The sequence below is a fragment of the Cyanistes caeruleus genome, chromosome 12 (genome assembly GCF_971803275.1).
Source record: "Cyanistes caeruleus chromosome 12, bCyaCae1.hap1.1, whole genome shotgun sequence".
In the NCBI taxonomy this organism is placed as follows: domain Eukaryota; kingdom Metazoa; phylum Chordata; class Aves; order Passeriformes; family Paridae; genus Cyanistes; species Cyanistes caeruleus.
The window spans coordinates 21,614,060-21,628,021 of NC_141712.1; the positions used below are offsets into that span (position 1 = coordinate 21,614,060).

Sequence of the window (13,962 nt, forward strand, 5' to 3'; positions counted from 1 at the left end):
GATGAGAGCAGGCTGCGGGCGCGGGGCCTTGGTGCGGGCACGGGGAGGATGCGCTGAGCCGAGCACACGCGGTCAGCCACGCCTGGGCTGGGATCCAGCCTGGCCCCCGGCTCCTGCCGCTGCCAGCAGACCGTGGTGACCCTGGTGTGGCAGCGGCAGCACCGAACACCTGGGAAAGGCCAGTCTGGACCGTCTCAGTGGCCCCAGCGATGTCCCTGCAGCGCCCCACTGACCACGGGGGTGCTGGGGCCAGGGGTCTGCACCCATGGGGAGCTGTGGCTCTGCTCTCCGCTCACAGGACTCACTCACTGGGTATACGGAAAGGTGTTCGCTAGGGGAATGCCCCTTTATGCGAATAAACCTTTTTGGACATAAACCTCTGGTGTTTGTGGATTAATTTTCCTGACACTAGGGATGCTTCAGGCAGAAGGTCTGCAATTCCTCAGCCTTAAGCAGGTGTTTGACAAGGGCAGAATCTGGTTAGGATCAGACTGGGTCGGCAGAGGGTTTCCCCCCGGCTCCTTGAAGCTGCTGCAGGGGAGAGCTGGGCTGTGCTCCACAGACCGTGTTTCTGCACAGGGGGACTCTGTCCTAGCCTGACATGCTCCGGTGGGCCGGGAACACCCTCTCCGATGTGCCTGAGGGATGAGTATTGCCAAGATGTGTCCTGGCACAGCCCCCAGCTGTGCACGGTGGCCGTGGCAGGGGAGCACAGGCTCCTGCCCGTCCCTCCCCGGCCATCCGGGGCTGCCCGGGAGGGTCCCGGCCCCTCCGCTCTGCGGAGCGCGTTCCCAAAGCCAAGGACGCGAGGGCACAGCAGATGGCTCCCGGGTGGCTCCTGCGAGCGCCCTGCTGGTGTCCGCAAGGGCTCAGGGACAGCATTGTCCCCCTGCAGGGCTGGCGCTGGCCCTCATCCCGTGCTGGGGAGCGCCGCGGCTGCTTGGGCTCATCCTCTCCTGCTGCAGATGTGACAAACGGCTGGAGAACAACAACCAGCCAGGCTGAACACGCGCTTTCCTTCCCTAATGCATCCCCCAGGTCCTCTGCCCAGCATCTCCCCCTCTGCGCTGCACCGTGGAATTGCATCCTTCAGAAACAGCGTCCTGATGGATCTCCCCCACCCCTTCCCTGTGCTCCGGAACGTGGCACATGCCACCGTGCCCCGGGCGATGGCCGTGCCAGGCAGCCTGTGCTCTGCGGGGGGAGCAGACACTGAGAGACCACCTGAGCCCCGTGTCTGACCACCACAGCCCCCTGCCCACCCACCACAGCACCCCTCACCACCAGCTACTACCAGCGAAGAAGCTGGAGTTGGACTGTGCCAAGATTTTGCTCGAGAGCCTTGGCAAGACCCACAGCAAGGGAACAGGGTGCCTGGGGAAGATTTCCCAGGTGGAATCTTGGACAGGCTTGGGAGGAGGTGGGAACCAGAGAGGTGCAGCTGCAGAAAAAGACCGGGAAAAGGTGGAAGCAGCCCAAGAGCTGACAAGAATGTGTTCAGCTATTTAAAGTTTGATTTCCATGACCTTTTTGCTGCTGGTTACCGCTCCCCTGGTGCCACTCGCAGCACTGACTGGGGCAGGTTGTGTTTTCCGTGCTAGGGAGCTAAACTGAGATGCTGTGTGTAAGAAATGGGAAGTGACAAGATATGACCGAAGCATTGGAAATCAATCCAAACTAAATGTGCTTCTTAACTATAAGTGAACAGTTGAAAACAATCCTCTTTTATAGCCATGGAGATAAATACTCTGTTTTTATTAGGAAAAAATTGCTTTGGACTGAATAAAGTCGTTTGATTAACAAGTCAAAGCAGATGGTTTATTGATGTTTCAAAAAGGAGTTTACAAGGTCTAGTGAAAAAAGAGCCCCAGCTCTGAATTAACAAATTACCCGGGTATGTGGGACATTGACAGTTCACTGCTAATAGATTTATGGGCTGCTGCTGGGTGTTTTGTCCCCATTTGGTTTATTATGATAAAATATTGGGGCAGGGGTAACCTATAGCCTCCCTGCAATATACTGTATCGACCCCTGACCCTGGTAGCCTGACAGCAAACCTATATATTAGATTCTTAATTTGTCTTAATCTAACAGGATCAGTCTCTGTGCAGTAATTATTTTCCAAAGGCAATGGTGTGGGTGTGTGTAAGCACTGCAGGTGAAGGTGGATCACTTTGTCAATTGCACTGGACATACAGTTCAACTGCTGAGGACTGGAGAGATCACAGCAGGAATGAGGTAGGAGCATCAGTATCCCATGACACAGGACATGACCTTGAGAAACAGCAAAATTCCCAGGTCCTGTAAATTACCCCCATAAACCAGGAGGCCCTGGCAACATCTGGAATACACAACGATCAGGGCTGGCAATGTGGAGACTGGAAATGGGGCCACAGACCTCAGCCTTTTCATATAAACTTATGGAACTTATGGCAACAGCCCAAAGCCAGGCCCATGGACACAGCTTCCCACCGGACTGCCATGTCCTGCAGGTGGGCAGAGGAACTGTGGCTAATGCAGGCAGCTCTGCGTCCACAGTGGCTGAGACTTTGTGTCTGATATTTCAGGATTCAAATGCAGTAATTGCCTGCTCCTGTGTCAGAGCAGCAGTGTTAGCCAACAGCTAGGGCACGGGCACTGTCACCTGTCCCACTCAGGGCTAAGCACTGGCTGTAGTCACAGGCCAGTCTCAGCACTAAGTGGAGCCAGGCAGGCTGAGGCACTGGCACTGCTCCTTCCTGCTCCCAGGGAACAGCCTGGGTTATCTCAGGTAATCCCTAAGAACACCTGCAGGTTTTCAGCACCCTCAGCCCCGAGTAACACCCTGATTGCACACCAGGTCCCTCACAGCGCCGGTGCAGCGCCGTCACGCCGCCACGGCCCAGGAGCAGCGCCGTGCTCAGCCCCGCCAGGACAAGCATCAGTCCCAAGCAGCAGGGAACAGCCTCAAAACTCACCTCCACTGCTGAAGCTATCAGTTCTGAGGAGCTTGTGTGAAACCTTTACTTCCTCCTCCTCCTCCTCCTCCCTCTTAAAAATCACTTCCTAAGGGCATGGGAGCAGGCAATTCCTAAATGTCAGAAGTCAAGCAGACAAGGCATTTGGCTGGCTTGGCTGAAGAGGGATCTTCTCTTGGAAATAAGATGAAAAACGAAGGTACATGCCCAAGGAAGCAAGGTCAGATCACATGGGAGGAAGACAGACTTGCTGCCCACTACTAAGGGAGAAAATTTGCAGCCAAAGCTCCGCTGGAGTTGAAGATGCCAGAAATATGGGGGACAGTAAAAAGATTTTTTTTGGCTATATTAATGGCAAAAAAAGCAGTGTAGAAATAACATTTGCCTGTTCCAGGATAACGATGGTCACCTGACAAACAGGGACATGGACCAAGGAAGAGGTGTTTCATGCATTCTTTGCCTCTTCTTCAATGCGGATGACAGACCAAGGGAGTCCTAGTGCCCTGAGCTTGGGGACCATGACTGGGAGACTGATCAGCTCTCACTTGACACTGAAATTGTGAGGGAGCTGCTGCTCCAGTTCGATCCCTACAAATCTATGGGGTCTGATGAGACTTACCCGAGAATCCTCAAAGAGCTCCTGATGTCATCACAAAACCTCTCTGGATTATATTTGAGCCATGTTGGGGATCTGGAGAGGACCCAGCTGACTGGAAGCTGAAGAACATTGTTCTGATTTTCAAGAAGGGCAAAAAGAAGGACCCTGGAATCTACAGGCCTGTCAGTCTCACTTCAAGGCTTGGTAAAGTTATAGAAAATATTTTTCTGGGAGATATTGAGAAACACCTAGAGGACAGTGCAGACACTGATTGCAGGCAGCATGGCTTCTGCAGGGCCCTGCTTATCAAACCTGATATCCCTCTGTAAAAGAATAACCCACCCAGCTGATCCAGGGAAGACAGCAGATGTAACATTTTTGAAGTTCAGTAAAGCTTTTTATACCGTCTTTCCTAGGATTCCTCTGGACCAGCTGTCCAGCCCACAGCTGGATAACCATTTAATATGATGTGTGAGCAGGTTAGGCACAAAGGGTTACAGCAAATGGGGTGACATCAGGCTGGTATCTGTCACTAGTGGGGTTCTGCAGGGTTCCATCCTCCACCCTGTGCTCTTCAGCATCTGCATTGATGGCCTGGATGCAGGACTCAAAGGTACACTAAGTTTGCTGATGACACTAAACTGGGAGGAGCTGTTTCCTTGAGGTCTCAATGGTCCTGCAGAGAGACTTCAGCAAATTGGAGAGATGGGCAATCACCAACCATGCAGAGTTTAACAAAGACAAATGCCAGTTTCTGCACGTGGCACAGGGTGACCCTGTATGTATGGACAGACTGGGAAATGAGAGGTTGGAAAGCAGCTGCAGAAAAGAACCTGGGGATCCTGACTGATGGCAAGTAGGATATGAGTTGTTCCTGGCAACCAGGAGGGCCACTTGCATCCTGGGGGACATGAGGCCCAGCATTGCTGGCTAGGTGAAGGAGGGAATTGTCCCACTCTGCTCTGCACAGGTGTGGCCTCACCTCCTAGGGGCAGTTTTGGGCACAGGAATACAAGATAAAGCTCTAAGCGTCCAAAGCGGGGGCCATCAGGATAATGAAGGGTCTGGAGGGGAAGCCCTACAAGGAGCAGCTGAGGTCACTTGGTTTGTTCAGCCTGGAGAAGGGGAGCCTGAGGGGAGACCTCACAGCAGGCTTACAACTTCCTTGGGAGGTGACACAGAGGTGCAGGTACTGTTCTCTGCTCTCTTGTCACCAGCGATAGGGCCCGAGGAATGGCTGGAGCTGTGTCAGGGGAGGTTTAGGCTGAATATTAGCAAAAAGGTTCTTCACCCAGAGGGTGGTTGGGTGCTGGAACAGGCTCCCCGGGGCAGTGGTCACAGGCTGCCAAAGCTCAAGGAGTGTTTGGACTATGCTCTCAGACACATGGTGTGATTCTTGGGGTGTCCTGTGCAGGGCCAGGTGTTGGACTTGATGATCCTAGCTGGTCCCTTTCAACTCAGCATATTCCATGATTCCTCCTCTTCGTTCCTGTGTCAGCTCACACAAGGCACACTCTGATGCCTAGGTGCACTCACACACCTGACCTGCCACGGCTGCTCCTTCAGAGACATGATGAGGACATGCTGTAATTTGGCACTTGCCCATTTTTGTGCCCAAGCAGGGTAGCTGTGGTGCCTGAGCTCGGGGTCAGAGCTGCCGGAGCAGGCCGTGTCCTTGCCCGCCGCCTGCCCGTGCCCAGGCTGACCCCAGGGCAGCAGCTGCAGAGCCAGGGGCTGTGCTAATCCCCCACCCCACGGGCTCGGCAGCGTCTGCACACACCCGAGGATAACGCGGTGATGCATGGGGGACAAATGTGTCTTTTATTGCACCAGAGCACACAGGCATTTTCTCTCTCTTTTATAGGGGCTGTTGGACCACTGGAAATAGCAACTTGTATGATTTGTTCTGCAGCCATTTCCCTTTCTCTTCTGTAATAGGATCTGCAGGAATCATTTAAACAGCTGAAGGCAATGCAGCGTCTTACCTTTCTCCCCACACTTCCTATGAGTTCACCAGGAACCCTCCCGATGAACTAATCCTACTGTAAAATATTATTTACAGGCAATATTCCTCAAATTAATTGTCTGCAGCCTTATTTACCAGTTTCTAGATTAACTCTGAGACCAGTGACTATCCAGAGCTGCTGTTTGCTCCAGCGCTGTCTTTGTTTTGCTTTGTTTATCTTTTCCTTGTAGAAGAGTGGCTCTATTATATACAAACTGTCCTGAGGCTTAGCAGATATTCCAGGGAATCACAGGACTGTATCTCATCTTCTCCAGTAATTAGTTACTCTCTCACATCTCAGAGGAATCAGAGCAAACCTTCTTCCACATGCCATTGCTCCCCACGAAGCAGAAGGAAATTGAAAGGATCACATTAATATTTTAATAGTTGACATCACAATTTTAATCTCACCCCAAATGCAGGAGCACTAGGGGGAGGGGAGGAGTGCGATGACATGGACCTTCTCACTCTCTACAACTACCTGATAGGAGGTTGGAGCCAGGTGGGGTCACTCTCTTCTCCCAGGTAACAAGTGATAGGATGAGAGGAAATGGCCTTAAGTTGAGCCAGGGGAGGTTTGGTTGAATATTAGGGAAAATCCTTCATGGAAAGGGCTGGCACAGGCACTGCCCAGGGAAGCTGTTAATCATGTTCCCTGGAAGTTTTTAAAAAATGTGGGTGTGGCACCTGGGGACATGAGTTAGGTGAACACAGTGGTGGCGTTTTGCTGAAGGTTGGACTTTGCGATATGACAGGTCTTTTCCAACCTTAACAATTGCCTGATTGTAAGCTGACACAGCTGTGAGCACAGGTACTGTAAACAGGCTCCACCTGCAACCTCTTAAGGGGCTGCTCAGCTCCAGCACGTCTGGGACAGTGAAGGCCCATGGAGCACCCATGAGGGAGTAGCCTTAGCTCCAGCATTTCGCCTCCTCAGTGTTCGCAGGAGCTGGTGTCCTCTGTCCCAGGCACACTGTGGCCCTGTGCCTGCCCACGCTGCTGGGCTCTGCTGCGTGGGAAAGGCAGGAAGGCTCTGTCAGCCCAGGAGCAGGGGTAGCTTTGCTGCTTGAGCTGCTGTTGGCAGGGATCAGGTTTAAGAAGGGTTCCCAGCACATGCTTGGGGTACAGCCCTGGGGTTATGCCTCCCAGGTGGGCAGGCAGGGTGGTGGTGGGCAGGGTTGGGGTGCCTTTCCTGGCCTGTCAGCACCACCTCTGCCCTGCTTGAGGTCAGAGCAGCTGATGTCCACGCGTGCAGGGTTGCTGTGCCTGGCGAGGGGACGCAGTGGCAGTGAGTTATGTGTCTCCTGGCCCAGGGCCAGCACCCGTGTCTCTGGTGGCTGTGGGCACGTGCGTTTGTGTTGCTGGCTCTCACTGTTGGCAGCTCACTGTGCCACCACAGGGCTCTTCCAGAGAAGTCCCTGACAGACTGGTGGAGGAGCAGTCCCCGCTGACAACTTGTAGGATGACTCTCCCCAGGAAAGATAGTTTTTATGTGTTGTTCTGGCATCCTGCCACCTCTCCTGGGTTGGGGTATATTTTATTAACACTGCCAAGCCAGTGGGTCTAGGAGGATGGGAATGCTTCCCTCAATTCACTAACTGGAGCAAATTACTTACTAGGAAGCAATTTCAGTTTCAGGCCCTGGCTTGATTCTGAACTAGAATGGGTCTATTAGTCACAGTAAAATAAACTCAGAGTTGGTGTCTAGAACATCCCATCACACCCCTACTAGGACACCGGGGTTTGACACCAGCACAGTGGAACATTCCTGCAGACTAGAGGAATTCATATGTCCTTGAAAGAGAAAGAAAAGAATCTTCCCCAATGGAGGCATCAGCAACACCTACCAGCAGCAGATGTCCCCAACTTTAAGATCACTAAAAAGTCGCAATTTCATAGCCTCGTGAGTGGCAAATCAAAGCCAAATTACAAAAAAAGCACAAATTGGTGTGGATTACTGCTGCTCCTAATTGAGTTGAAGTGAAAATTTTGAGGAAATATGGTTGTACTGTGCCTAGCAGTGATGTTCACTGGGCTCTGACCCCCACAAAACCCTGGCTTTCTTGCTGTTTCCCTGGATTTCACAAATGTAAATGGTACCTTGTTTTGGAAAAAGAATCTGGAACTTGACTTCCATTCCCAACTCCATCCCACAGTTACCCCATTTGTGCCATCTGGTATTTGATCAATACACATGGCTGCAGGAGTATTTTACATTTGAGCTCTGTTACATTTTTCATGTGATGGTCCATTGCACCTGGGGCTTGGCCTTATGCTGAGCTAGACAAAAACAAATTAGAAGTTTCTTCTGTAGTATGCATTGCCTTGTTATTTCTGTAGCATCTCATATGCCTGAGGCGAGCAGGATTAGTGGAGGATTACTGTGCATGCGCACATAGCTTAGAAAGCTGCTTTGATTACAAAGCCCAAAAAAAGGATATTAAATTTTTATTACAAAAATATTTGTTTTACTTCATTCCTCTTCTAACAGCAGCCAAAGTTCCAAGCATTCTCTCACTCTGGTCACACTCCAGTTCCAGGCAGGGGGAGGAAGTGAATTTCTGGTGTTGTTTTCCTCCCAGAGATCCCAGCCTGAAGCTTTGCCTCACGCCGTTTCCCAGGTCAGCTGCTGTGAGCAGGGCCTGGACAAGCCGAGCTCAGCCATCCTGCCAACAAGCAGCAAGGGCTGGGAGGAATCTTCACTCTCTTGTGGTTATTTACATCTCTAGGGGTTTCAGTGAGCTCCATTCCCTTCCTGCTATTCCACCAAGCATTGAAACAGCTGGGCAGTTCTTTGCTCTTATGATTTATCATTTGTCTGTGCGTTTTTTTCTTTTTTTGCCTATAGCATTTTGGTTTGCATATGGTCTCACAAACAAATGTCTGAGTCATGCAGAGCTTGGCTTATGCATCTCCTGTGCTAATGGCACCTTTTTTACCCATCCATTTCTCAAACTCGGTCCTTCCCTTACAGGGGACAGCAAACCAGCTCCAGCATCTCCTAGGTATGGAGACTTCTCCTATCTCGAATCAGATCCGTGTGTGGCTCAGAGGCAGCAGCAACTCCTTCATCGGCTTACAGCACAACACAAATGAGGGTCCAGTCCCGGCGGCTGGCCGGGGCAGCGCTGCCCAGAGCGCTGCGGGCCGGCCATGGCTGCGGGCCGGCCATGGCTGCGGCCCGGCGCCCGCCCGTCCCCATGGCAACGCCCTTCCTCGGCGCGGGAGCGCCCCGCCCCTTCCGAACTATCCAATCGCCGTCACGGAGGGGCGGGAAGTCGAGCTTCTATTTGACAGCTCTTCCGTTAATCAATGCTTGCGGGGCCCCGCGGGCTCGTGCGGCCTCCCGCGTGCGCAGCCGGCACCGCCCCCGCATTTGCCGAGCGCTGATTGGTTGCTTTGGGGGCGGGACTTACCCTCACCCGCCTCAGGGTTGGGCGAGAGCCCCGTCAGTGAGGGCCGGGGCGGAGGCGGGGCTGGCGGGCCGTTCGAACGGCGCTGCCACTGCTGGCGGGCCTTGGGGCGGTCTCCGGGTGCTGTGGGTCCGCTGTGTCCCCACCGTGTCCCCACCGTGCCCCCGGGCAGTCCCCACCGTGCCCCCGGGCAGTCTCCGCCTGCTGAGGCCGGCACTGGCGGAGGACCTCCCGCCCGGACTCCCTCCTCTCCAGAGAGGCTGAGGGGCAGGGAAGGCTCCCTTCCCGGCCGCCCTCTCTGGGACAGGCCGCGCTGCTTCCGCCAGCTCCTCCGTTGCCGTTCCGGGAGAGATGATGGGCCAGACTCTGAGTTGCAGGGTCCTGGAAAAAGCTGGCACCTGCCAAACTACGGACCAGGTTAGTGCTTGGGAGGATCCCATCTAGCCAAGCAGCTCCCTGAACCCTCTAAAGAGAAGAAGGTTGGGCTGAGATTCAAAGCTTTGCAAGCCACGTTGAATATAGTCACAGCGGTCACTTGTAACACCTGGGTGCAAAACCTTCTCCAAGCAGGTTGTGCTGCAAAGTCATTAGGAAACATCATCTGGTCTGATTCTTTGCTGAAAAGTGGGATCAAATGCATCTCTGTAGTTTCTGACGAACAATGCAAAACCTGTTATGAAAAGCTTTCAGAGGTGGAGATTTAAAGTAAAACACTGAGCTGATAGGTGCTGACTTGCTCAATGAGTCAGGTTCTTGCTTATGTTGGTCCTGTTTGACCTTCTTAATTTAAGACCTGAGTTTATTACCACATCACTTATGAGATAAAGAAATAGAGAGTTGCTTGTATTGAATCAAGCTGTAGCGGGGGGGGAAGACAGGTGCAGCTCTTCTATGCTGCCACAATGTTTATTGCACAGAATGTAGTGTAGGATTAGGGTAGGGTAGTGTTAACCCTAACAAGAAAGTAGTTTCTATAGCAAAATGCAGGGGATTTGGTTAATATATTTTGGATAACCTAGAAAATCACCAGTTTAAAAAATTTCCAACGTGCTTGACTGTTTATTTACTCTCTTTACTACGACAACCATGAAGGAGCAACTCTGAGATCTCCTGTATGTGATAGTGAGAAATCATTCCCTGATAACTACGAAATTCCAACTCTGACCAGGTTTTGGTCTGGGTTATTAGTTGGATCATGTGGCACAGTCCTGCTTTTTGGAGGGTGACCTCTCTGACCATATGTTTAATAATGAATGCTGGGAAAATGTAAGCATCACTGGCTTTGTGGTGTTCTGACTGAGACAATGACATCTTCTGGAGCATAAATTGTCCTGTTTGAGTTGAATGCTTATAAAAATTGTCTTAAAGAGAAAAATTAGCATTCATTTTTATGATGCCAGATGGGACTGACAAAGCTTACAGGAACATCTCATAACAAACTCAGAGGCCAAAGCTGCTTCTGAGCATGTAAGAGACAAGCAGCCTCTGAAACTTTTCTTTACTGAAGTTAATTTCATTCCAGATTTTGATTTTAGAACCTCCATTTTTTCTGTCTCCTTTTTCTAGCCAGTGTTTCTGTCTTTGATTTATAGGTTTACTTTGTGTTTTATTGGGAATTGTTTTTTCATTTGTTTATACTGATGGCTTTACACTTCCAGAAGCAGCTGAGATCCTGCTAGATCAAGAAGTATTTCAGAGAGTGAAATACTACTCTTTTGCTGCTGCCATTGCTCAGTTAACAGTGATGATTAAATCCCATAAATATTCTCTTTCCCTTGACAGGAAAAGCCTGGAAGGTGAGTTGATGTAAATCATTCCCTTTCCTGTTGATATTTGTAACTAAAATCAGGCTGTAAAGTGCTGAATGCATACAGAAAGCCCATGCTGGTCTTCCATTCAAGCAGAGCAAATGCAATCACCAGTGCTCTCACCCTTTGAAGGGCTGGAGTATTTAAAAAAAAAATAGATTATTTGTAGATGGATTCTGACCCAGACTTCAGTGTTAGGAAAGGGCAGGTGGCACTTCATCCCATTTCTGAAAATCAAACCATTTTGTTCAATTCAACTCCTCCAATTCCTCAGTCAGTGCTGTCTTGGGGTAAGTGTGATCACTAGTGAGGAAAAGAAAGAGCCAGAATAGACCCTGGTGATAAAATCCCACTTTGGAAAGCCAGAATATTTGTTGTGTTTATGAGAGGCATTTTTGGAGGAAAATACGTGGGGGAAAAAAGCTATGGTGAAAGTGGTGAGTAGTCTGACTTAATTTTTTGAGGTCACTTCACTTGTGGGTATTTGGGTGCAGCAGAGAATGGAAGAAACTCTGCCTTATGAGAGGCATAAAACCCAGTGGCTATCTCTTGGCCAGTGTTGCTGATTTTCCAGTAAGCTCTGTGCTGCACGGAGGTGTAGAACCCTAATGGTTTGTTGTATGCCATTAAAAGGTATTGTACACTCATAAAAGAATGACATTTTGATCAATGCTGTTAAAAGAATTACTGTCTTGACACAGAAAAGCTTTCCTGCTGCAAGTTTAAAAATATGCCTTTAAAAGCTTTTTATTGAATACCTTTGCATCCCTCAGAAATGTGCTATTTTGGCACAGGGCTGCTCTGAAGTAACTCCACATTGTAACCTGAATGCAAGACCTCGTGTTTACCATCAGCAGGGTGCGAGGTGAGGCAGGTGTGTTCACTTACCTACTGTCATGGGGACAAAGGAAAAGCACCTAGAGCTACTTGTATGCAGGCTAAAAATACAGCCTCTCATTTTTAGAGTCCCAAATCATTTGAAAGCTATTTGTTTGTTTTGACATTGATTCCTCTCTATCCCTCCAGCTTTCTTTTGAGTGTCCCTTTGGACTTTGAAGCTATGCGTTGATGTTGGAAGGAGGCAGGTGGCAGGTAGGGAAACCACAAATTTCTCCACTGCAGCTGGGTTGTGGCTCATGGGTAGATGGGCTCTGCTGGAAGAAACCTGGCTTGGAGGTGTCTAAGGTGGTCCTGTGGTGTAAAACTTACGGCAGAAATCTCCCATTAGTGTGGTTAAAAGATCTTGTGTCAGAGCTCTTGATTAATCACAGCTGCTGAAGGAGTGCTGTACCTCACTGGATCGTGGCCAGGATCACAGCTGCACTGTTCAACACAGATGACAGGTGCTGTCAGGTGGGAACCTGAGAACCCCAGGCAGGGAATTGGGAGGTAGGGCTGTAATTCCTCAGAGCTTTGTATGTATGTTCCTTGAGCTTTTGTGTTCTAGGCTTTCAGTTGTTTAGCTGCATGTGATGTTCTAAACACAACTTTATATAAAGGTGGAGGAATAAACTGAAAGAGCCAAGAATAGTGAAAGGAGTTTTGATGTAAAGAGATCCAGGATAAACTGTTCTCTAGGCTTTTTCTTCCTCTCCTTTCTATATATTCATGACCAGACCAAAGCAGCAGATGCTCTGGGTGCAGTTGGTATGGACCATGCCCTGTCATGGGATTGTCACCTGCTGGGGGGATTGCAGAATGCTTGCTAAGAGGTTTTGTAACAGGTGAGTGAGGTCACAGCATTACCTGGCACTTCTGTACCTCAGGTGAAAAAAGCTGTGACATGTAGCATTGGGATTTAATTGCTGAAGAAAACAAGATGTTTAGTTCCACTGTGTGTGAGTAGCTCCCTTTAAGTTCATAAATAGTAATGCTCCACATATTCTATAAAGACAAGGTATGAAAGGAAGAAGAGGGAGAGCTTGAATGCTTGTATTTGGGACATGAGGATGGTGTTCAGAGAAGTATGAGTAGAACTGGTATCTGTCTCACTTGCTTCCTGTCTCTCAGACACCTGAGTTTTGTCCATTTTGACCTTCAAGGAAGGCGTGAGATGCCCAAACACTTCCTTACTTCTGTTTCAATCAAACTTTTGGCAGCTTTCTAGGAGAGTGGTTGGTTTTTTTTAATTGTGTGACTTTCTGTCACCAGCTGCTATCAACTGTTTTCTGAAGCCTCCCTTGTGTAGTTTTAGCTTTGGAGGAAATATGAAAGCAAAATTTTCTCCATGGCCTTATTTACCCACAGTATCTCCCTCGAAGCTCCCTACAAATGTTTTTCTACAGTGACCTTTCAGAGTACCTGCTTTCAGGAGAGACTGCCAGCATGGAAGTGGGGCTTAGGCATGTTTTCTTACATTTAGCTATATTAAAAATGGTGATCTTTGCTCCAGTCTTCTTTGTCTGGCAAACTAAATTGCTTTCTACCACTGATCCTTGTTTTCATTGCTCTAATCTGTAAATTTGTTCAGTAATCATCTTGTGTTTTTTTTTTCAGAGCATAGACAAAACTGCTGCATAACATAGGGTCAAGCTCTTGAGGGTGGGATAAAAGAAACTGTTCTCTTTTGTGTTGATATTTAATTGCTATAAGCTGGAAACATTTATTTAGTATTTGGCCTTATCTTCAATTATTCTGAGGCCTATCAGTCTCTAGCCCACTTGATGTGTCATGTTGATTTTGATTTTCTTAATCAAATGTCATTTTGCATCAAGTCAACTGCCATACAAAACCTGCTATATCTGTGCTATTAATTAGCAATAAGCATTTAATTAAAAACCATGCCAGTGCAAGAATATATTCTCTGAAAATTCATGTCACTAATGCTATATTACCCTCTCCACTTTTCTTCTAGCCAGTCTTGTATTGGCCATTCCATTTCTTTGCCATCAGTGTCACACAGACAAGACTGTAGCTACTCATGTCAACAAATCTGAAAAAAAAAAATGAAACACAACACCACCCCAACAAAACCACCTCCCCATTACTGGTTTTTTCTGTACTCTCAAACAGCTTGTTTTCCAAAGAATACAAGAAATTAGCATGAGTGCTCCAAACAGCTCCTCAAGCTCTTTCTTTTAATCACTATGGAAATTGAAACCTAGATTTTAACTCTTCCCCATTTGACCTACTTCAAGCCACTCACTCAAGATATAACTGTCCTAGCAGAGTAATCTGTCTT

At 49.1% G+C, this 13,962-nt stretch overlaps 1 protein-coding gene and 1 long non-coding RNA gene across 2 annotated transcripts in view; one reads left to right on the plus strand and one right to left on the minus strand.

Annotated features, from left to right (window-relative positions):
* Positions 1–5,353: 5,353 nt before the first annotated feature.
* Positions 5,354–6,305, minus strand: LOC147650919 (uncharacterized). The gene is made up of 2 exons (XR_015275520.1): positions 6,042–6,305; positions 5,354–5,896 (listed from the first exon to the last, which is right to left on the minus strand). It is a non-coding gene; the product is annotated as an uncharacterized LOC147650919 (long non-coding RNA).
* Positions 6,306–9,014: 2,709 nt separating this feature from the next.
* Positions 9,015–13,962, plus strand: part of PMFBP1 (polyamine modulated factor 1 binding protein 1) — an 83,985-nt gene continuing 79,037 nt past the window's right edge. The window contains 1 exon segment of the mRNA XM_086848202.1: positions 9,015–9,390. Coding sequence (XP_086704328.1) covers positions 9,325–9,390 — 66 coding nt within the window. The 5' untranslated portion in view covers positions 9,015–9,324.